This window comes from Molossus molossus, unplaced genomic scaffold, assembly GCF_014108415.1.
Source record: "Molossus molossus isolate mMolMol1 unplaced genomic scaffold, mMolMol1.p scaffold_m16_p_7, whole genome shotgun sequence".
Classification (NCBI taxonomy): Eukaryota; Metazoa; Chordata; class Mammalia; order Chiroptera; family Molossidae; genus Molossus; species Molossus molossus.
The window spans coordinates 63,215,556-63,235,289 of NW_023425401.1; the positions used below are offsets into that span (position 1 = coordinate 63,215,556).

The 19,734-nt window shown below is 38.3% G+C and overlaps 1 protein-coding gene across 5 annotated transcripts in view; it reads right to left on the reverse strand.

The window, feature by feature from the left end:
* Positions 1–19,734, reverse strand: part of AMPH (amphiphysin) — a 344,846-nt gene that overhangs the window by 156,697 nt on the left and 168,415 nt on the right. For all 5 annotated transcript variants that reach the window (XM_036247404.1, XM_036247401.1, XM_036247402.1 and 2 more), the window contains exon 2: positions 15,456–15,536. In XM_036247404.1, coding sequence (XP_036103297.1) covers positions 15,456–15,536 — 81 coding nt within the window. The remainder of the gene's footprint in view (positions 1–15,455; positions 15,537–19,734) is intronic.

Here is a 19,734-nt window from a genome sequence, read left to right on the forward strand (position 1 = left end):
AGCATCCATTTCTGATAAAAACGCTCAGCAATGTGGGGATAGAGGGATCATATCTCGGCATGATAAAGTCCACATATGAAAGACCTACAGCCAACATCATACTCAATGGGCAAAAATTAAAAGCATTTCTCTTAAGAACAGGAACAGGACAAGGATGCCCACATTCACCACTTTTATTTAATATTGTATTGGAAGTCTTAGCCACAGCAATCAGACATGAAGTAAAAATAAAAGGGATTCAAATTGAAAAGGAGGAAGTGAAACTGTCATTATTCACAGATGACATGATACTATACATAGAAAATCCCAAAGACTCAATCAAAAATTTACTAGACTTAATAAATTAAGTTGGCAAAGTAGCAGGATACAAAATTAAAGTCAAGTAATTGATGGCATTCTTATACATAAATGATGAAGTCACCGAAAGAGAAACTAAAAAATCAATCCCATTTACCATTGCGGCAAAAAAATTAAGATACCTAGGAATAAACTTAACCAAAGAAGTAAAGGACCTATTCACAGAAAACTACAGGTCATTGAAAAAATAAATAGAGGAAGATATAAAAAAGTGGAAGCACATACCCTGTTCATGGATTGGAAAAATTAACATCATTAAAATGTCCATACTACCCAAAGCAATCTATAGATTCAATGCAATCCCCATCAAAATACCGATGACATACTTCACAGAACTAGAACAAATACTTCAAAAGTTCATATGGAACCAAAAAAAAAACCTTGAATAGCCACAGCAATCTTCAAAAAGAAGAATAAAATGGAGGGATCACATTACCAGATTTCAGGTTATACTACAAAGCCACTGTAATCAAAATAGCCTGGTACTGGCACAAGAACAGGCAGATTGACCAGTGGAACAAAACAGAGAGCCCAGAAATGGACCCAAGGCAATATGCTCAATTAATATTTGACAAAGGTGGCAAGAATATACAGTGGAGTAAAGACAGCCTCTTTAATAAATGGTGTTGGAAAAATTGGACAACTACATGCAAAAAAAAAAAGGAAACTAGACCATCAACTTACACCTTACACAAGAATAAATTCAAAATGGATAAAAGACTTAAATGTGACTCATGAGTCCACCAAAATCGTAGAAGAAACTGTAGGCAACAAAATTTCAGACATCATGTGCAGCAGAATTTTCACTGATAGATCACCTAAGGCAACAGAAACAAAGGAGAAAATAAACCCATGGGACTACATCAAACTCAAAAACTTATGCACAGCAAAAGATACAATCATCAAAATGGAAAGGCAACCCACTGTATTGGAGACCATAATTGCCAACGATATATCAGATAAGAAGTTAATTTCCAATGTACATAGAGTGCTCATACAACTCCACAAAAGGAAAACAAAGAACCCAATTAAAAAATGGGTAGAGGGCCCTGGCCGGTTTGGCTCAGCGGTTAGAGCGTCTGCCTGCAGTCCAGAGAGACCCGGGTTCGGTTCCCGCTAAGGGCATGTACCTCGGTTGCAGTTTGTCCCCGGCCCTGGATGGTCGTGCGGGTGGCAGCCACTCGATGTGTCCCTTTCACATCGATATTTCTCTCTCTCTCTCTCTTCCTCTCTCTCCCTCCCACTCTATCTGAACAAAAAATGGAAAAATGTCCTCGGGTGAGGATAAAAAAATAAAAATAAAAAATGGGTAGAGGAACTAAATAGACACCTCTCCAAACAGGACATACAAATGGCCAAGAGACATATGAAAAATGCTCAACATCACAAACCATCAGAGAGACGCAAATTAAAATAACAATGCGTATCACCTCAAACCTATTAGAATGGCTGCCATCTACAAATCATCAAACAACAAGTGTTGGCGAGGGTGTGGAGAAAAAGGGACTCTTGTACACTGCTGGTTGGAACGCAGACTGGTGCAGCCACTATGGAAAACAATATGGTGTTACCTCAAAAAATTAAAAATTGAACTGCCATTTAACCCAGTGATCCCACTTCTAGGAAGCCCGAAACACTAATCAGAAAGAATATATATATACCCCCTTGTTTGTAGCAGCACTATTTTTAATAGCTAAGATCTGGAAACAGCCCAAATGTCCATCAGTAGACGAATGAATAAAAAAGCTGTGGTACATATACACAATGAAGTACTATGCAGCTGTAAGAAAGAAAGATCTCTTATCCTTTGAGATGGCATGGAGGGCCCTGGAAAGTGTCATCCTAAGAAACAAGCCAAACAGAGAAAGACATGTATCATATGATCTCACTTACTTGTGGAACATAATGAACATAACAGTCTGAGGAATAGGGTAGTCCCAGAGACGTGGAAGTGGGGTACAGTCTGACAATCCCCAGAAAAGGTGGTAGTGGGGGAGAGATAAACCACAGAACTTATATGCATGTATGCATGAACAATGGACATGGACAACAAAGCTGGGGACATGGCGGGGAGGGTTAGGGAGGGGGGAATCAATGGGGGGGGAGAAACATCTAGAACAAAAATAAATTAATTAATTTTAAAAACAAAGATAGGTAACAGAATAGGATATATGAAAGGAAATCTTCAGAGTAATAACATAAAGAGCTCCCACTAGAAGTAAATTCTCAGTGGCTCCATAGCAAGTGGCACAACAATGATTCCTGGAACATCTGTAGTTTGGATCACATTTTAGTTAGGTTTCAATTAAAGCATTTTATACATATAGGCCATAACTGAAGACATATTCTTTCAGATGGAATGAAACAAAAAGAGTAAAGAAGATAAAAGATAAATGTTCCTCAATGAACATTCTTGCTGCCCCCAATCTGGTGACATGGATTGCAACACTCTAACATTTACAAGCAGTGAATAGACTTATTTGCTCTTTGAAATCCAGTGAGCAAAAGAGAGATCATTTAGTGAATGTGTCATACGTGAAATAAATGGAGAGAATAAAAGAAATTCAGGGAAAGATGAAGAAGATCCAATACATTCTTTTTATGTCTATAGGTTTCCACTGACTGCTCCTTCACCCAGAAGTCAATTGTAATGGCAATCAGGGTGGGTTATACTTATCAAGAACAAATTATAAATCAAGACTCTACTTAAAACACATTTTTTCCATAAGAATATTACAAAGGAGACTGACAGTCTTAATTGGGGACTTTAAGGCAAAATTATAATCCCTTGCTTTTTTCCCAAACAGTGAATCATATAAATCAGTAAAACTAAGAATATCAAAATCAATCATATAACCATTTCATGAATATTTAGTAGGCTATTCTAGCAGCTCTACAGTGTGAGAACCTCTGCAATAATAACCAGTGGACACTCTTTAAGCCTGGGGAGTTTAGCTAGAAATGGGATTGTGGGAAGGTATAGAAATGATTTTTTTCTAATACCAAATGGGATGAGAATATACTCATGCACTAAAATTAAGTGGTAGAACTAGGATACCAAATGCATCATAATAATGGAAGTACAGTAACATCTCAAGATTCTGTATCCTTTTCCTACTACTTTTATTGCTTTGAAAGAAAAAAAGACTTTTGCATACTAGGCCACAAGCTTGATAACGACAGGAACTATGCCTGCATTGTTTATCATTTTGTTTCCAATTTCTTATGTTTAGTAGACACAATATGTTCAGTCAGTCAAGAAGTACTTTTGATAGGCTCTTAGCCACAGGAAAGTTATAACTGGCCTTTAACCTATTGACTTGGATGAAGAGTTCTGCTCCCTGCTCAAGTCAACCCCTCCAGTTGTGCTAGGTCCCACCTCCTCCTGCCTACTCAAGGACAAGAGTCAGCTGTTCTCTTACTCTGGTGATGCACCGCTTCCTACTAAATGAGTCCCATTAGCATATATATATATTTCTGTCATCTTTTTTAAAAAAACTCATCTTTATTGTTGAATGTATTACAGATGTTCCCCTTTATTTCCTCATTGACCCCCTCCTCCACAATCCTGCCCTCCTCCTGCCTTCCCCACACTATTGCCAGTATCCATTGGTTATGAATATATGCATAGAAGTTCTTTGGTTTATCTCATCCCGCCCTCCCTCCCCTCTTCCCTTTGAGGTTCATCAGTCTAACAACCAACATGTACTTCTGAATTCTTTCATCTTTTTCACCCATCCCCCCAACTCCTGCCCATCTGGCAACCAACAAAAAGTTCTCTGTGTCTATAAGTCTGTTTCTGTTCTGCTTGCTCATTTTGATTGTAGATTCAATTGTTGATAGATATGTATTAGTTACCATTTTATGGTTCATATTTTTGTTCTTTGCCTTCAAGAAGACCCTTCAACATTGCATATAATACTGGTTTGGTGGTGATGAACTCCTTTAGCTTTTTCTTGTCTGGGAAAACTCGATATGACCATCGATTCTAAATGATAGCTTTGCAGGATAGAGTAATCTTGGTTGTAGGTCATTGCTTTTTATCACCTTGAATATCTGTTGCCACTCCTTTCTGGCCTGCAAAGTTTCTTTTGCAAAGTCAGCTGACAGTCTTATGGGAGCTCCTTTGTAGGTAGCAAACTGCTTTTCTCTTGCTGCTTTTAAGATTCTCTCTTTGTTTTTAACCTTTGGCATTCTGATGATGATGTGTCTTGGCGTGAACCTCTTTGGGTTCATCTTGTTTGGGACTCCGAAATTCCTGGACTTGTATGTCTGTTTCCTTCACCAAGTAAGGAATGTTTTCTGTCATTATTGTTTCAAATAGATTTTCAATTTCTTGTTCTCTCTCTTCTCCTTCAGGCACCCCCATGATGTGAATGTTGGCACGCTTGAAGTTGTCCCAGAGGCTCCTTTAACTATCCTCAGTTTTGGGGGTGATTTTTTCTTTTTGCTATTCTGATTGGGTGTTTCTTAATTGAATTTATTGGGATGACATTGTTTAATAAAACTATATAGGCTTCAGGTGCACAATTCTACATCTATCATCTGTATATTGTATTGTATGTTCACCACCCCAAGTCAATCCTCCTTCTATCACCATTTTATCCCTCCTTGACCCTTTTCTTCCTCCCCATTGCCCTTTCCCTCTGGTAATGACCATACTATTGTCTGTAAATGATGTCTAATTTAGATAAAAGTTAAAAACAGACAACAGGAAGAACACCTGAAATCTAGCTGAAAAGTCCTATAAGTAAGGATATAAAAAAGAAGCCACATCGGGACTGGTAGGAGCAGCAGAAACACAGAATGGGCTAGTGGTGGTTAAAAGTCAGGAAGGACATCTCAGCTACAGACATACCCCTTAAGGAGCGAGGGATCCTAACACTACAACAGAATCTCCAACCCAGGGTTCTGGTGCTGGGAAGATAAATCCTGATAACTTCTGGCTGTGAAAAACAGCAGGATTGTGGCTGAGTGAGATGGAGTGCTGTTGGAGTCCCAAACATTTCTCTTAAAGGGCATGCGGGGACTTTCACAGACTCACACTTTCTCCAGCACTGGGGCAGCAGCTCAAAAGACACCAAAGACATATGGGGAGGAACTGAATTGTCTGGCTTCAAGGCAAGACTTCAGAGGCAGCTTTCTCCCAACCAGAAGTGCTGCCAGAGGCCATTGCTCCTTTTCTGAGCCTTCCCCTACAGAGCCAGCAGGTGGGCATCATATCTGACTTCCATCAACCTGGCTAACACTGTTCACACCTACCTAGTGATTCCCTGTGACCCTGTCCCACCCAACTTGCAGGCCCACCCAAGCCATTTCCAGTGGCTTTTCTATATAAATATATATAGAAGCTCATGCTTTGGACTTTCATAAAATCTCTCGAACAAGCAGCATCTGGCCTCTGCATACACTGTACCTCTTGCCAAGTGGCTCCAGGCCTGACACCAGCAGCGGCCAGCCTTGGTTTGAAGCTTGACCTGTCCCAGGCACCTCCAAGCCCAGCACAAGTAGCAGCCACCCACAGATTCCTCTGTAGCTCATGCTAGGTGGCCCCAGACAGAACAAAGGCAGTGGTTGACCATGCACCACCTGGGAGGCACCAGAACCAGTTCACCCTGTGGACAGCTTCAGACCAAACCATATTACACACCTCCTCCTCCCTACCACCTCCACAATCAAGGGAGGAGGTGAAGGAGAAGGAGGAGTGGGGGTGGGAGGGGGTAGGGGAGGGGTAGGAGGAGGGAGAGAAGAAAGATAAAAACATGGCAATAAATACAAAGCTATCAACAATTATTTTAAAAGCAAAGGAATTAAATGCTCCATTTAAAATACATAGGTTGGCTGAATTAATAAGAAAACAGACTCTTACATATATCTATAAGAAACTCACTTCAGATGAAAAGACATCCATATACTAAAAGTAAAAAGATGAAAAAGATATTTCATGAAAATAAAAATGAAACAAAACAAAAAGTTGGGGATAGGAATACTAATATTAGACAAAATAGATTTTAAAACAAAAGCTCACCCTGGCCAGTGTGGCTCAGGCATTGTCCCATGAGAGGCTGCCAGTTCCATTCATGGTCAGGGACATTCCTGAGTTGCAGGCTTGATCTGCAGTAGTTGGAATGCAGGAGATAGCCAATCAATGTTTCTCTCTCTCATTGATGTTTCTCTCTCTCCCTCTCCCTCTCCCTTCCTCTCACTCTGAAAATTAATAAAAACATTTTTAAGGCTATAACAAGAGATAAAGAAGGACCCAAAAATTCCACTGCTAGGTATTTATCTGAAGAAACACAAAACACTAACCCAAAAGGATATATATATCCATACATTCACTGCAGCATTATTTACAATAGCCAAGATATGGAAGCAACCTAAGTGTCCATCAATAGATAAATGAATAAAGAAGACATGGTGCATATAGATATAATGGAATGTGACACAAACATAAAAAAAAAAAAAAAAAAGAATGGAACCTTGCCATCTGCCACAACATGAATGAACCTAGAGGGTATTAAGCTAAGTGAAACAAGTCAGACAGAGAAAGACATAGCATATGATTTCAATTATATTTGGAATCTAAAAGACAAAATAAACAAGCAGAATAAAAGCATATTCATAGATACAGAGAACATTTTGACCGTTGACAGAGGAGAGGGGTTGGGGTGTGGGTGAAGGTGTAGGGATTTAGAAGTACAAATTGATAGTTACAGACTAGCTACGGGATGTAAAGTACAGCATAGGGAATATAGTCAACAATATTGTAATAACTATGTCTGGTGTCTGATGGGTACTAGATTGATGAGGGTGATCACTTCATAAGTTATAGAAATTTCTAATCATGAGGTTATAAACCTGAAACTAATATATTATAAATCAGCTACAATTTTTAAAAAGAAAAAAAAATACACAACAGTAGGAATACATTCTATAAGTAATAATCCCGTGATTTGTACCAGAGCTACCATGGCATGAGTGAGTCCTCATTCACTATTGAGAATTCTACTGTGATTTCCCCCAGTGGGTACAACGTATCAAGGGTAATTAGGGTCAATTCTATCACCCTGTGAAATTTACTACTGCACCTCGCATAGGAAATTTCTGATAAGGTGGGGAGAGCCACATTTTAATTTTTTAAAGGTAAATACAAATAAACCATACATTTGAAATTAATAACTCTTATCCTATTACAGTCTAAAAAGCAGATTTCCCAATACATTAACAGGCAACATAACTGCTAGTTTTCTTTTAGGACTCAATAATGCTTATCATTTAGTATAGTTATATGTATAGTAATGAGTCAACTTTGTCTGACAGAAATGGATTTTTGTTTATAGACTCCCATTATAAAATTGCATTAGGTGCCAACATTAAATAATTGAATCTCACATGGCAAGGTGCCAGAAGCCAGGGCAGGGAGAACTCTTAGCAGGCATACCACTAGGAAAGGGGGAACTCTCAGGGGGTACATTGAGAGTGTAGTTAGTCTGGCCAGTGGGATGGAGTACAGGAGAGGGGAAAAGTTGCAGGCTGGTATGAATCAGCCCACAGCCAGAGAGCAAAGAACACTTTTGACTGGTGCAACATAGAGGCTGAGAAGACTGGCCTTACGGTCAGAAGCCAGGTTATATATACTGAGGAGGTTACATAAATAAATACACACATTTTGAAAACTATATGACCTTATGAACCAGTGTCATCCCAATAAATTTAATTAAAAAAAAAAAGAATCCTACCTAGTCCATTCTGCTGCCTCTTGAGTGCCAAAGTGTAAACTGGGGTTCCGAGAGCTGGCCAGTTGCTTTTCATAGTGAGAGAGATCACCTATCTCATGCTGAGAATATTATATTTTAAATGCCAAAGCCTCTCTCCAGAAAATCTACATTGCCAAGACAATCATTCGACTATAAGTGGTATTTTTTTCCCTTGGGGCACTAGGGCTAGAGCAGATCCTTTCCCTGAGCTCTATTCATTTTCTCTCCTACCCCTTTCTGTCCTATTTTTAAAGCTCTCACTGTGCCTACTCCTTAACCTCATGACCCTTTTCCTTAGTCCTGCTTGGTCTCTTCTTCTTAACATTTCTCTCTCTGTCTCTACACTTACTTTTGCATCTGGAACTGTACTGTCCAATATGGCAGCCATGAGCCACATGTGCTATAAAACTGTGAAGATTGTGCTGTGTAAAAAACACACTGGATTTCAAAGCCTTAGCACAAAGAACAAAAAGGTAAAATATCTAATTACTATGTTTTATATGGCTTTCATGTTGAAATACTATTTTGGATTTACTGGATTAAATAAAACATATTATTAAAGTTAAAAAATAGAAAATAATGGAAGCCAGATTTCTCACTCTCAAAAAAGGAGGTATAAACATGGAAAGAGGGAAGACTGAAATAAAGCTAAAGCAGGAGCTATCGTGGTTTCAGATAGATAGATGATAGATAGATAGATAGATAGATAGATAGATAGATAGATAGATAGATGATAGATAGATAGATAGGAAATAAAAACATAAATTTTTCTATGTGTAAATCCATGTGTGTGTATTTGTGTGTGTTCTGTCCAATTAGAAGGCCCAGAAGCATGATACCTTAGAAGCAAAGAGTTTAAAGAGTTTACCTAGCACTCAGATCTTGGTTTCTAAATGTCATTTTCCACTAAAAGAAACCAGGACTCCTTGATTCTAAAGCTGGGTAAGAAAAACACAAGTGAACCTGGAACATCCTATACCAAAAAGTAAGAAAAGTTCTCAAAGAATTATAAGGATATGTGCAAAGAACACAGGAGTCCATTCCTCAAAGTTCCCATTGGTCAAATTTGGGGCAATTGTGCTTCAAAACAACTAATAATAATGTATTATACCTCACTGAATAAAATAGAAATCCATAGTCCATACTGATACATTAATTAATTAGGAGAGAAGGGAGAGTTTTACCAGAGAGCAAAAGGCTAATTAATATGTATAGAAGGAATTAGGCCCTGGCTGGTTTGGCTCAGGTATTAGAGCGTTGGCCTGCGGACCAAGGAATCACAGGTTGATTCCAGTCAATGCGCCTCGGTTATGGTTCTATCCCATCCTGGTTGGAGTCATGCGGTAGGCAACCAGTCGGTGTGTCTCTCTCCCTCTCCCTAACCTCCCACTGTATCTAAAAATCAATGAAAAAGTGTCCTCGGGTGAGGATTAAAAAAAAAAAAAAAAAAGAATTAGAAAAAGAGAACCATCATTTAAAATAATAACTGGTCTGGCCGGTGTGGCTCAGTGATTGAGCGTCGACCCATGCACCAAGAGGTCATGGGTTTGATTCCCGGTCAGGACACATGCCCAAGTTGTGGACCCAATACCCCCCATTGGAGAGCATGCAGGAGGCAGCCAGTAGATGTTCTCTCTCGTTGATATTTCTGTCTCTCTCTCCCTCTCCTTTCCTCTCTCTCTAAAATCAATAAAGGAAAAAATAAAAATAAAATTACTGATTTAGATAAGAAGCTTCAATGGATAAAATTAGTAGGTGAAAGTATAATGAGGAACAGGGTATTTACAGTCTCAAAGTATATACCCACAAAATACTTACTAATTACTTAATTAAAAACTAAAAATATTAATTTAAAACTCCAAACCTTTGTACTGGAAACTGGCAGAGAGCCTCTTATTAACTAAGTGATAAAAGTTGGCATCCGTAGCAGTGGCACAAACCAACATTGCATGTGTCCTGCTATCAGGCACCAGGAAGAACACAGCATTATCTCTGCAGTGATCTAGCCAGGAATGAGCACATGAAGCTAATGAGCTCGTTCGGCTCCTTTGAAAGCTCTTTCCATTTTCAAGGCCTTGTATTTGCTGCACTTATTTGACCCCAGATAAATACGCTTCATTTTTTCTCAGAATCCTATGTCAAATTCTAATATTTAATAGGGGAACTATTAAACTAAATATCATTAAGGTATGAAAAGCATATATGTTATGTATCCTGGGGGCATTTTTATCTCTTCTGGGGGCATCAGTTTCCAGGGTCAACAACTGTGAGAAGAAGGGAACTTTGCCACTGCATCCAAGATAATACCTACTTAAGGTAAGATCCTCACAATAGATCTGAGTTATGCAGATTACAGGTAATTCATAGACTGACTACCAAATCTATATCCATATTTTGTCATAAAGACACTAGGAATAGATACCAAACATAGGATTAGAAGTTTCAAGGACTAATCAGAGGAAATATTTGGAAAAAAAAAAAAATTGTATAAACAGAAACAAAGCACTGGTCCTCAGTGTGTTGTCCCCAGACCAGCATAGTTTATACCACCTGGAACTTGTTGGAAATGCAGATTCCCAGGTTTCACCCAGACCTACTGACCTGGAAATTCTGAGGACGGGGCCCAGCAATCTATGCAGCACTCAGGCCTTCTGTGTGATTCTGATACAGCTAACTTTAGAAAAATGCTGCTCTGGTGGGCACAAAACTCACCATCTGAGATTCTTGCTCAGAATCAGGAAGGTGTGGTGACCTGACAGGAGGCTCTGTGGGCTGACTGGGGTTCTCATGCTGGGCTAGAATGCTGCATTTAGAATCGGATCATTACCCTAAAAAAACCCCATGGGCTCACATTTAATAAGGCAGTGGCTATTTCAGAGAAATGCCACTATTAAAATAATGAAAGAGAGATATACTAATACATTCACATCATGGTTATCTGCGGTTTAAAAAAAAAGAAGTTCTAAGGTACTTGCTAGGACTATCTGTTCAAACAAACTACAAAATTTTTCAGTATATAAATGTGATTTTCCATAAGCAAACATTGCATACACACATTAACACAATGTGGGAATATACTTTGTATTTACATTCTTTTTCAAAACTTTTACTCTGTACTTTTTTTTTTTTTTTTTTTTTATATTTACTAAAACATGTTGGAAAACTTCTTACAAAGTTTCACATAAAATTCAACAACTCTTCTATCACAGAAATACAAACATGTTCTAGGAATGTTCTCAAAAGGATCGTTTCTGCCACTAATTCAGCTTCAAGTTTGACATTTTTAAGCCTAAGTGCAAAGCACTGGGTCCTGTGAAATAAAAAGGTGAGAGCATCCACACAGGCTCCCTGTGATGAGACCAGTAAGGAAAGACACAACTCCTGCTCTGAACTGTCAGATTATCCTAAAAATTAGAATCACTGGTTCCAAATTCTTACCATTGGAAAGTGTTTCAAGGTCTCCGTATTTCTTTTTGTTTTTGTTTGTATGACACCAAAATTAGGCATGGAGAGAAGCAGGATTACACTGCTATGGTACGTAAGGAGGAAATGAGAAGCTCTGTAAATAGGAGTGAGACTCCTTTTTTCTCTGCTTGAAGCATTGTTCCTGGATCATACCTCCAATAGATATGTACTTACTGAAAATAATCAAATAATTGGTTATCTGGCCCAACCAGCCAGAGTTATTTTGTTGTCACTTTCATTAGCTCACCTCTTATCACAGGCATGGCTTCTTAGTGGGAACATTCATTAGCAGAAAGGAGAAAGAGAAGCCAAAGACCTTCCTTCTGCTTTGGGACCTTTTCTCTGCCTATTAAGGGATCTGTCATCAGGCAACCAGGTGAACTAAAAGCAGACTATGTTCACACCAGTTAATTCTGCTACTTGTTAGCAGCTCTGATAAGAGAAGAAAAAACAAAAAACACAACCACTCTGGGGAGGAACTGTTGAAGTCAGATTTTGTTATTGCATTCTATTTCTATAATCCTTTCTCTCCTGAACACTAAGCATCACTGAAAATCCTGAGTTCCTGGTGGAAGAGTTCACTCTTTTCTTCTTGTGCTGAGTGGTATATGAAAGCTGGACAACAAAAACTTCAGCAATGAGGAGTCCAGTGGATAACCTAGAGTATGTACAGACACTTCATCCACGGTCTCAGTCTAACTCAAACCACCTTTTAGGAAAAGAGGTTCGGGATCAAAAAGAAAATTTGGGGTTGGAATAAAACATAACCTAAGCCTCAAGATAGAGTTCAAACCCAACCCTTCTGCCACCTGTAATTCCAACATGAACAAGCAGCAAATATGTCAATAATTATGAGGACCCCTATGATTTTATTAAGGGGAATTTAAAAGCAAGATCATCAGGGCCCAAAATATTTAAATACTTTCTAGAATATTCTAGAATGATTTACTTTTGATTAAGTACTAATTGAGTGTGATCAGATGACTATAATACACAAATTTAAATATGGTTCATTTTATACTGTCAATTGTATCTTTTTAGATTTGAAAAAATATATATATTCATAGAAAAAATATGGAATCTAGACTTGCTAGTTAAGATCATTCTCTAGCATGTGTTGCCTTTAGATAATGCCTCTGCGTTTAGAGTAGTGATTCACCATTACATTCATACTAAAATCATAGGCCTTGTAGAGGTCATCACATGTTGGTTGGTCCTTCTTCTTTAGTTAATGTTTCTACACAAGCACCACCTTTTTCAGCATATGCAACTCAACTGTTCACCAGTACATATTTGGGGTTAAAGGGATGTTTTTCCCTTTACAGAGTATTAATAAATTCAGTTCTGTTATTCTTCCCAGGTTAATGAATCTCTCCTTATTTTCCTCCCACCCATTCTTATTTTCCTTCTCTCTCTCTAATTTACAAACAAGGTTAAGGTAGCATCCTACCTTACAGCATTAAAATGACAATAAAGTTGTTGTTTTTGATTAAAACAAAAAATATCAAAATGACTATTTGCAAATTCAAGATGTTGTTGATTAAATAATATTTTCAAAAGAAGCAAAAGGCATTCAGAAGACCCCTTGAGAAATAGTATTTCTACAGTTCCATTCTATTTGTTTCACTCTTGTAAAATAGATTTGCTTAAGCAAATGTCCCCAAATTTTGAAGTTTTACCAAGATATTGATATCTGCTAATACTCTTGAGAGAACTAATGTGTTGGGTTTCAATAATTATATTACTTGAAATGTTTAAATCACATACATTTTCATTTTATACAAGTGTATAAAATGTGTATTTTATACAAATGTATAAAATGTGTATTTTATAAAATAATATATTGTTTGAAAATTATATAGTGACAAAAACAGATGACTAAGAAGCATTTTAAAGTTACCCCATGCAGCCCTGACAGTTTGGCTCAGTGGTTAAAGCATCGGCCCACAGACCAAAGAGTCTCGGGTTCGATTCTGGTCAAGGGCATGTACCACGGTTGCAGTTCATCCCCAGCCCTGGTCAGGGTCATGCAGGAGGCAACCAATCAATGTGTCTCTCTCACATTGATGTTTCTGTTTCTTTCTTTCTGTCTCTCTCTCTCTTTCTCTCTCTCTCTCTCATTCCCTCTCTGCCTCCCTCCCTCCTACTCTATCTGAAAATAAATGGAAAAATATATCTTCTGATGAGGATTAAAAAAAAAAAGTTACCCCATGCTGTAGCTCCTTCTGGCACAGATCATTTAACCAGTGAAGTTGACATTCAACTTCACTTGTCTCTAGCACTTTAGACAAAAAACAATCCTCACTTGGTTCAGCCGAGGAAGTCTAAATAAAAGTAATAAAAATGCATTGCAATTGCAAAATGCAAAGTACTTCCTTGTCATAAATTCATTTCTGAACTTGATGCCTCCCAAGGTTAGTCGTTGGGGTGCTAACATCATAGTGCTATAAAAGTGATAGATAAAATCTAAGAACAAAGAACTAATTAGCTCCATAGGGATATACCATGTGGGAAGACTGTTTCAGAAGATAGAATATAAATCCTCAAGTAGAGAAAATTAAACATGAGTCACTTCTTCTATCCAAATCCTGTCCCTTAAAACAGACATTTGGGATTGCCCTGCAATCCAGGAAACTGACAAGTTTTTCTGTGGGTGGTTTTCTCAATCTAAGACAATGACTTGTATGAGTGTTATCCTAACGCATGAAAGAATGTATGAGAATTCACCAAATGAGAGCATAGGAAGACAAAGACATTCTGTCTGTTGAAGAAGACTGGGGGATACCTAGTTTTATCAACCTAGATTCAACATTTCTCTAGAAATTTCATTTTCTATTTTCATAAATCCAATGCTCTCTATAATATTCGGTTATTTGGCCATGATTTATTTTCCTCTCTATTACCATTTTCTTCTCCAAATTCCCTCTTTTTTCTCATATACTGATCCATGAGGTCCTCAATTTCCGTTGTGGACACTGGTAGCCACAATGACAACAAGAAAATAGATCCATTTCTTTACATTGTCCCCATGTCTGAACTTCAATTCCCAGAGGGTTTTGAAACCCTCTACTGGCCCAACCTTTTTCTTACCTCTAGAATGACCTCCAGATTTGAAGCATCTAACCTCAGAGACCTGACTTATATCTTCCCTCTCCTTGACCCTGATGCATGATCTCTAAAGAGTGATATGCTAAACAATCATCGAAGCCGTAGAAATAAAAACAACTTTTGAAAATGTGTCTTTACTTATGTGTCTTGTTTAACACAGCAGCCTACTGAAGGAACAAATATTACAAATCATGTTTCTCAGCCTTCTTTTATTATGACTTACTCTAAGAAGCTTTTTTAGACATTCTTTTCTAATATCATACTCCATAAAATTTAATACCACAGATATACTATATATCAGTTTTGTTATAGATGCCCATAAAAAAGAGTATAATTTTTTTCACCCACCAAGAACCAATTTTCACCCTCATGGGGGAGATATAATCCCCACTGAGAATGCATGATCTTGAAGCAGGCAGCAATTGAAGTAATTTTACCAAAAGTATCTAACTACTGCTAATGCTTAGTGGAATATAAATCACTGAAAACATCATCTTTCCTATAAATCAGTAAACTGTATTGAAAAACTACAGAGAAGCAAAGTCTTAATCCCTTGAGATTATAAAACACACATCTTCTTCCTGCAGTGCCTGCTGTCTCTTCCTTTGCCCTACACAGGAAAGTCTGAGGAACTGAGAAGCTTCACCATCAGGTTAGCACCAAACACAATAAAGTTCTTTCTTCAACCTTAAAGCATTTTAGTTATATACTAAAGCACAAACACTGTCAACCCATTTCCCACTCCAGAAACTAGATAAATGCACTTACCTCTTGCCGTTTGAAGTTCTGGACATATTCCTCAAACTGTTCGTCTTTTGTCTCATCAGCTTTTCCAAGCTTCTGAAGGACCTAGTTTGCAAATAAAACAAAATGGTTTGATTTTTAATGGTTACAAATGAAAGGCAGAGCAGGGCCATTGTTTTGTTCCTCTGAGAATTCACCCTATCCCAGCCAGTTGTTCTGTTCTGGAAGCATCTTGGCTTGTTGGCAGTGGGGCTGAACATACTAATTTTAATTACAGTTCCACCACTCACTGGCTGTGTCACCTCAAGTAAATGTCATATTAGATTGCATGTATTTATTTACATACTGCTTTACCCAGTAGGCCACACATGACTTAAAGAAAAAAATCGATTCCTTATTTTTTTGTCCAAAGCATTTTGCACAATGCTTGATGCATAACAGGTACTCAATTTTTTGTTAAACAATGAACCAAAGTTATTTGACTGAAGTATTAACCTACTTCATAGAGATGTTATTAGAATTACAGGAGTTAGGCACATGGTAAGTTTGTCTCCACCATCTTCTGATATTCCTTTCAAATAAACAAATACTCAAATGGGCACCAGGCTACACAAGGCACCATACTAAACACTGGTCATCCAGAAATACAAAGACAAATAAAACAAGGCCGCAGCACTTAATCATGGAACTTTTGTTACTGACCTACCCCCAAGGCCAGTTCTGGTAAAATCATGCCTTGATGCATACCTTGGTCCTTCCTGCATGCACCCAGGCCTAGCAGAGGGAACCACAAACTGTGGATCACTTGTTGCTCCAAACAGGTTGCCAAGGGATAGTAACAAGCATCGTCGTACATTGGCCTGCACCAGAGTCCTTTCCAAGAGATCTAAAACCAATACGGAAGGGTCCAGTAAGCTTCACAAGTGGCATATCCATCAGGAGATCTCAGCAGGCACCAGCCCTGCTGAGGCAAATTCTACTTCGTGTGGTCAGCATCCACACAGCAGATTGCAAGTAGTGGTTGGGGTTGATCCTCACAGTCAGGCAGCCTGAGGGCAGATCCCACACCAATAGCAATCAAGACTCAACTATGAGAGGAGGGGGTGGAAAATGGTGGCAGGGTGAATGGAAGCTAACTACACAGACTGTTTCCCAGGACCAAACTGGAATTACAACTAAAAGAAAGACAAATCATCAGGAAAAAAACAAAACTAAACTAAAAAACAGCTTGAGAAAACTCGTACAATGAGGGAAAGAAAGAGGACAACAAATCGAGCCTGGTAGGAACCGTGGAGGTGTGTGAGGGTGGTCTAGGAGCCCAGGGACAGCAACAGAGAGCTGTATTAGCTGAGTGCACTTCCCGTTGAGAAAGTGGGGGTTTTAAATAGTACCAAATCAGCTACAGCCAGTCACCTTGGGCTCTGGCAGAGGGACAGCAGACTGGACTAGAAATGTGGAGAGTGTCCAGGGCTCCTGGCTCAGAATAGAGCTGGATGAAACAACACTGGAAGTTTTGTGCTAAATCATTCCCTCACAGGACATTAGCCATATTACTCAAAGAGCCCCTTTTGAGAGCTCCAATGAGAAGCAACTGCCTCTCTCACAGAAATTCAACACCACCAGACCAGGCCAGAGAAATTCAAATTGAGGCTCATTAACAGGACTCTGATAGCAAGCAAGTGCCCCACACACTGGAAATCCTCTTATACCTGACGGAATATTCATTCAACTGAGGGCTACACATCAAGGCTCCTCAAGTAACTAAAACTAATAGCCTCCAGGAAAAATGCTAGAAGATAAATGAACCATTCCTTGGCTTTTAAATCCACCCAGGAAAAGTAAGAATTGACAGTGCTGTTTAACGTGGGTCTTCCCACACCCATCCAAACCCAGTAGAGGGAGGCACAACCAGTGGAACACCAACACCCACAGGGAAAGTTTGTCATGCTCAAAAGCCACTGAGACAGCCAAAACAGTGAAACAAAGAAACAAATCCTAAATAAAAGAACAAGATAATTCAGCAGAAGAAAAAATAAATGACATAGAATTAAGCAAGATATCAGAAAAAGAGTTCAGAGTAATATTCATGAGGAAGCTCAACAATATGAGTAAAGATATAGAAATATTCAAAACCAACCAACCCCTGGCCGGTTTGGCTCAGGGGTTAGAGCATCAGCCCACAGACCAGAAAGACCGGGTTTGGTTCCCACTAAGGGCACATATCTCAATTGCGGTTTGTCCCCAGCCCTGGCTGGGGTTGTGTGGGTGGCAACCAGTCAATGTATCTCTCTCACATTGACGTTTCTCTCTCTCTCTCCTTCTCCCTCTCTCCCTCCGTTCTATCTGAATATAAATGCAAAAATATCCTTGGTGAGAATAAAAAATAAAATAAAATAAACAACCAATTGGAAATGAAGAATGGCAAACCAAAAATAAAGAACACATAGGAAGAAATAACCAGCGGAGTAGAGGAAGCCAAGTACTGGATCAGTGAATTAGAAGATAGGCTAGAAGAAATCACCCAATCAGAAAACCAAATAGAAAAAAACAATTAAAAAACAGGAAGACAGCCTAAGAGAACTGTGAGACAACATGAAACACAACATTTACATCAAAGGACTTCCAGAAGGGAAAAAAAAAAAATGAGCAAGGGTTAGAGAATATATTTGAAGAAATAGTAACAGAAAACTTCCCTAGTTGGTAAAGGAAAAAGGCATACAAGTTCAAGAAGAAGAGAGAGCCCCAAGTAAGAATCTAAAAAAGCCCACACCAAGACACATACTAATTAAAATGCCAAAAATTAAAGACAAAGAGAGAATTCAAAAGGCAAAAAGATTAAGCAACAGGTTACCTACAAAGGAACCCCCGTAAGGCTATCAGTTGACTCTCAACAGAAACACTACAGGCCAGAAGGGAATGGCATGAAGTAATCAAGGTAGTGAACAACAAGGATCTGAATCCAAGATTACTCTATCCAGCAAGGCTATCATTCAAAATAGAAGGTGAAATAAAGAGCTTTTCCGACCAAAAAAAAAAAGGCTAAGGGAATATATTAGCAACAAACCAGCACTCCAAGAAAGGCTAAAAGGACTGCTGTAATAAGAGGAAGCAATAGGAAGAGAAATATAATCATAATGAACAAAAATGGCAATAAATAAGTAAATAATAACCTTAAACATAAATGGATTAAACATGCCAATCAAAAGACACAGAGTAGCTGAATAAATAAGAAAGAATGATTCATATATACGTTGTTTACAAGAGACTCACCTCACTGCAAAAGACTCACATAGGTTGAAAGTAAAAGGATGGGAAAAAATATTTTAAACAAACAGAAAGGAAAAAGGAGCTGGGGTAGTAATACTCATATCCGATAAAATAGACTTCAAAATGAAGGCCATAACTAGAGACAAAGAAGAACACTACACAACATTAAAATGATCTATCCAACAGCAGGATATAACCTTGGTAAAATATATGAACCCAACATAGGAGCACCAAAATACATTTAAAAACTTTTGGAGGACTTCAAAAGAGAAATCAAAAGCAATACAATCATAGCAGGTGACTTCAACACCCTGCTGATATCACTGGATAGATCCTGTAGACAAAAAATTAACAAGGAACCACAGACTCCAAATGATGCACTAGATCAAATGGCATTAAGAGATATCTACAGAGAATTATACCCGAAAACTGCAGAATTCACATTCTTCTCAAGTGCACATGGGACATTCTCAAATATAGACCACATGTTAGGATACAAACGAAGTCTCTACAAGTTCAAGAAGCCTGGAATCATATCAAGCATCTTCTCAGATCCAAAAGGCATGACACTAGAAATCAATTACAACACAAATACGCAAAAACATTCAAATGCATAGAGTCTAAAGAGCATGTTATTAAACAACAAATGGGTTACCAAGGAGATCAAGGAAGACATTCATGAAAATCAATGAAAACTAACACACAACACAAAATCTATGGGATGCAGTGAAAGCAGTCCTGAAAGGCAAGTTAATAGCACTACAGGCCTACCTTAAGAAACAAGAAATATTTCTAATTGACTTTCTAAACCTACAACTTAAAGAACTACAAAGTAAACAAAAAGAAAAAACCCAGAGCAAGTAGAAAAAAAGAAATAGTAAGTGTCAGAGCAGAAATAAATGACATAGAAACTAAAAAAAAATTCAAAAGATCAATGAAACAAAGCGCTGGTTCTTTGAAAAGATCAACAAGATAATGGACCCTTAGACTACTCACTAAGAAACAAAAAGAGAGGACCTAAATAAAATAAGAAAGG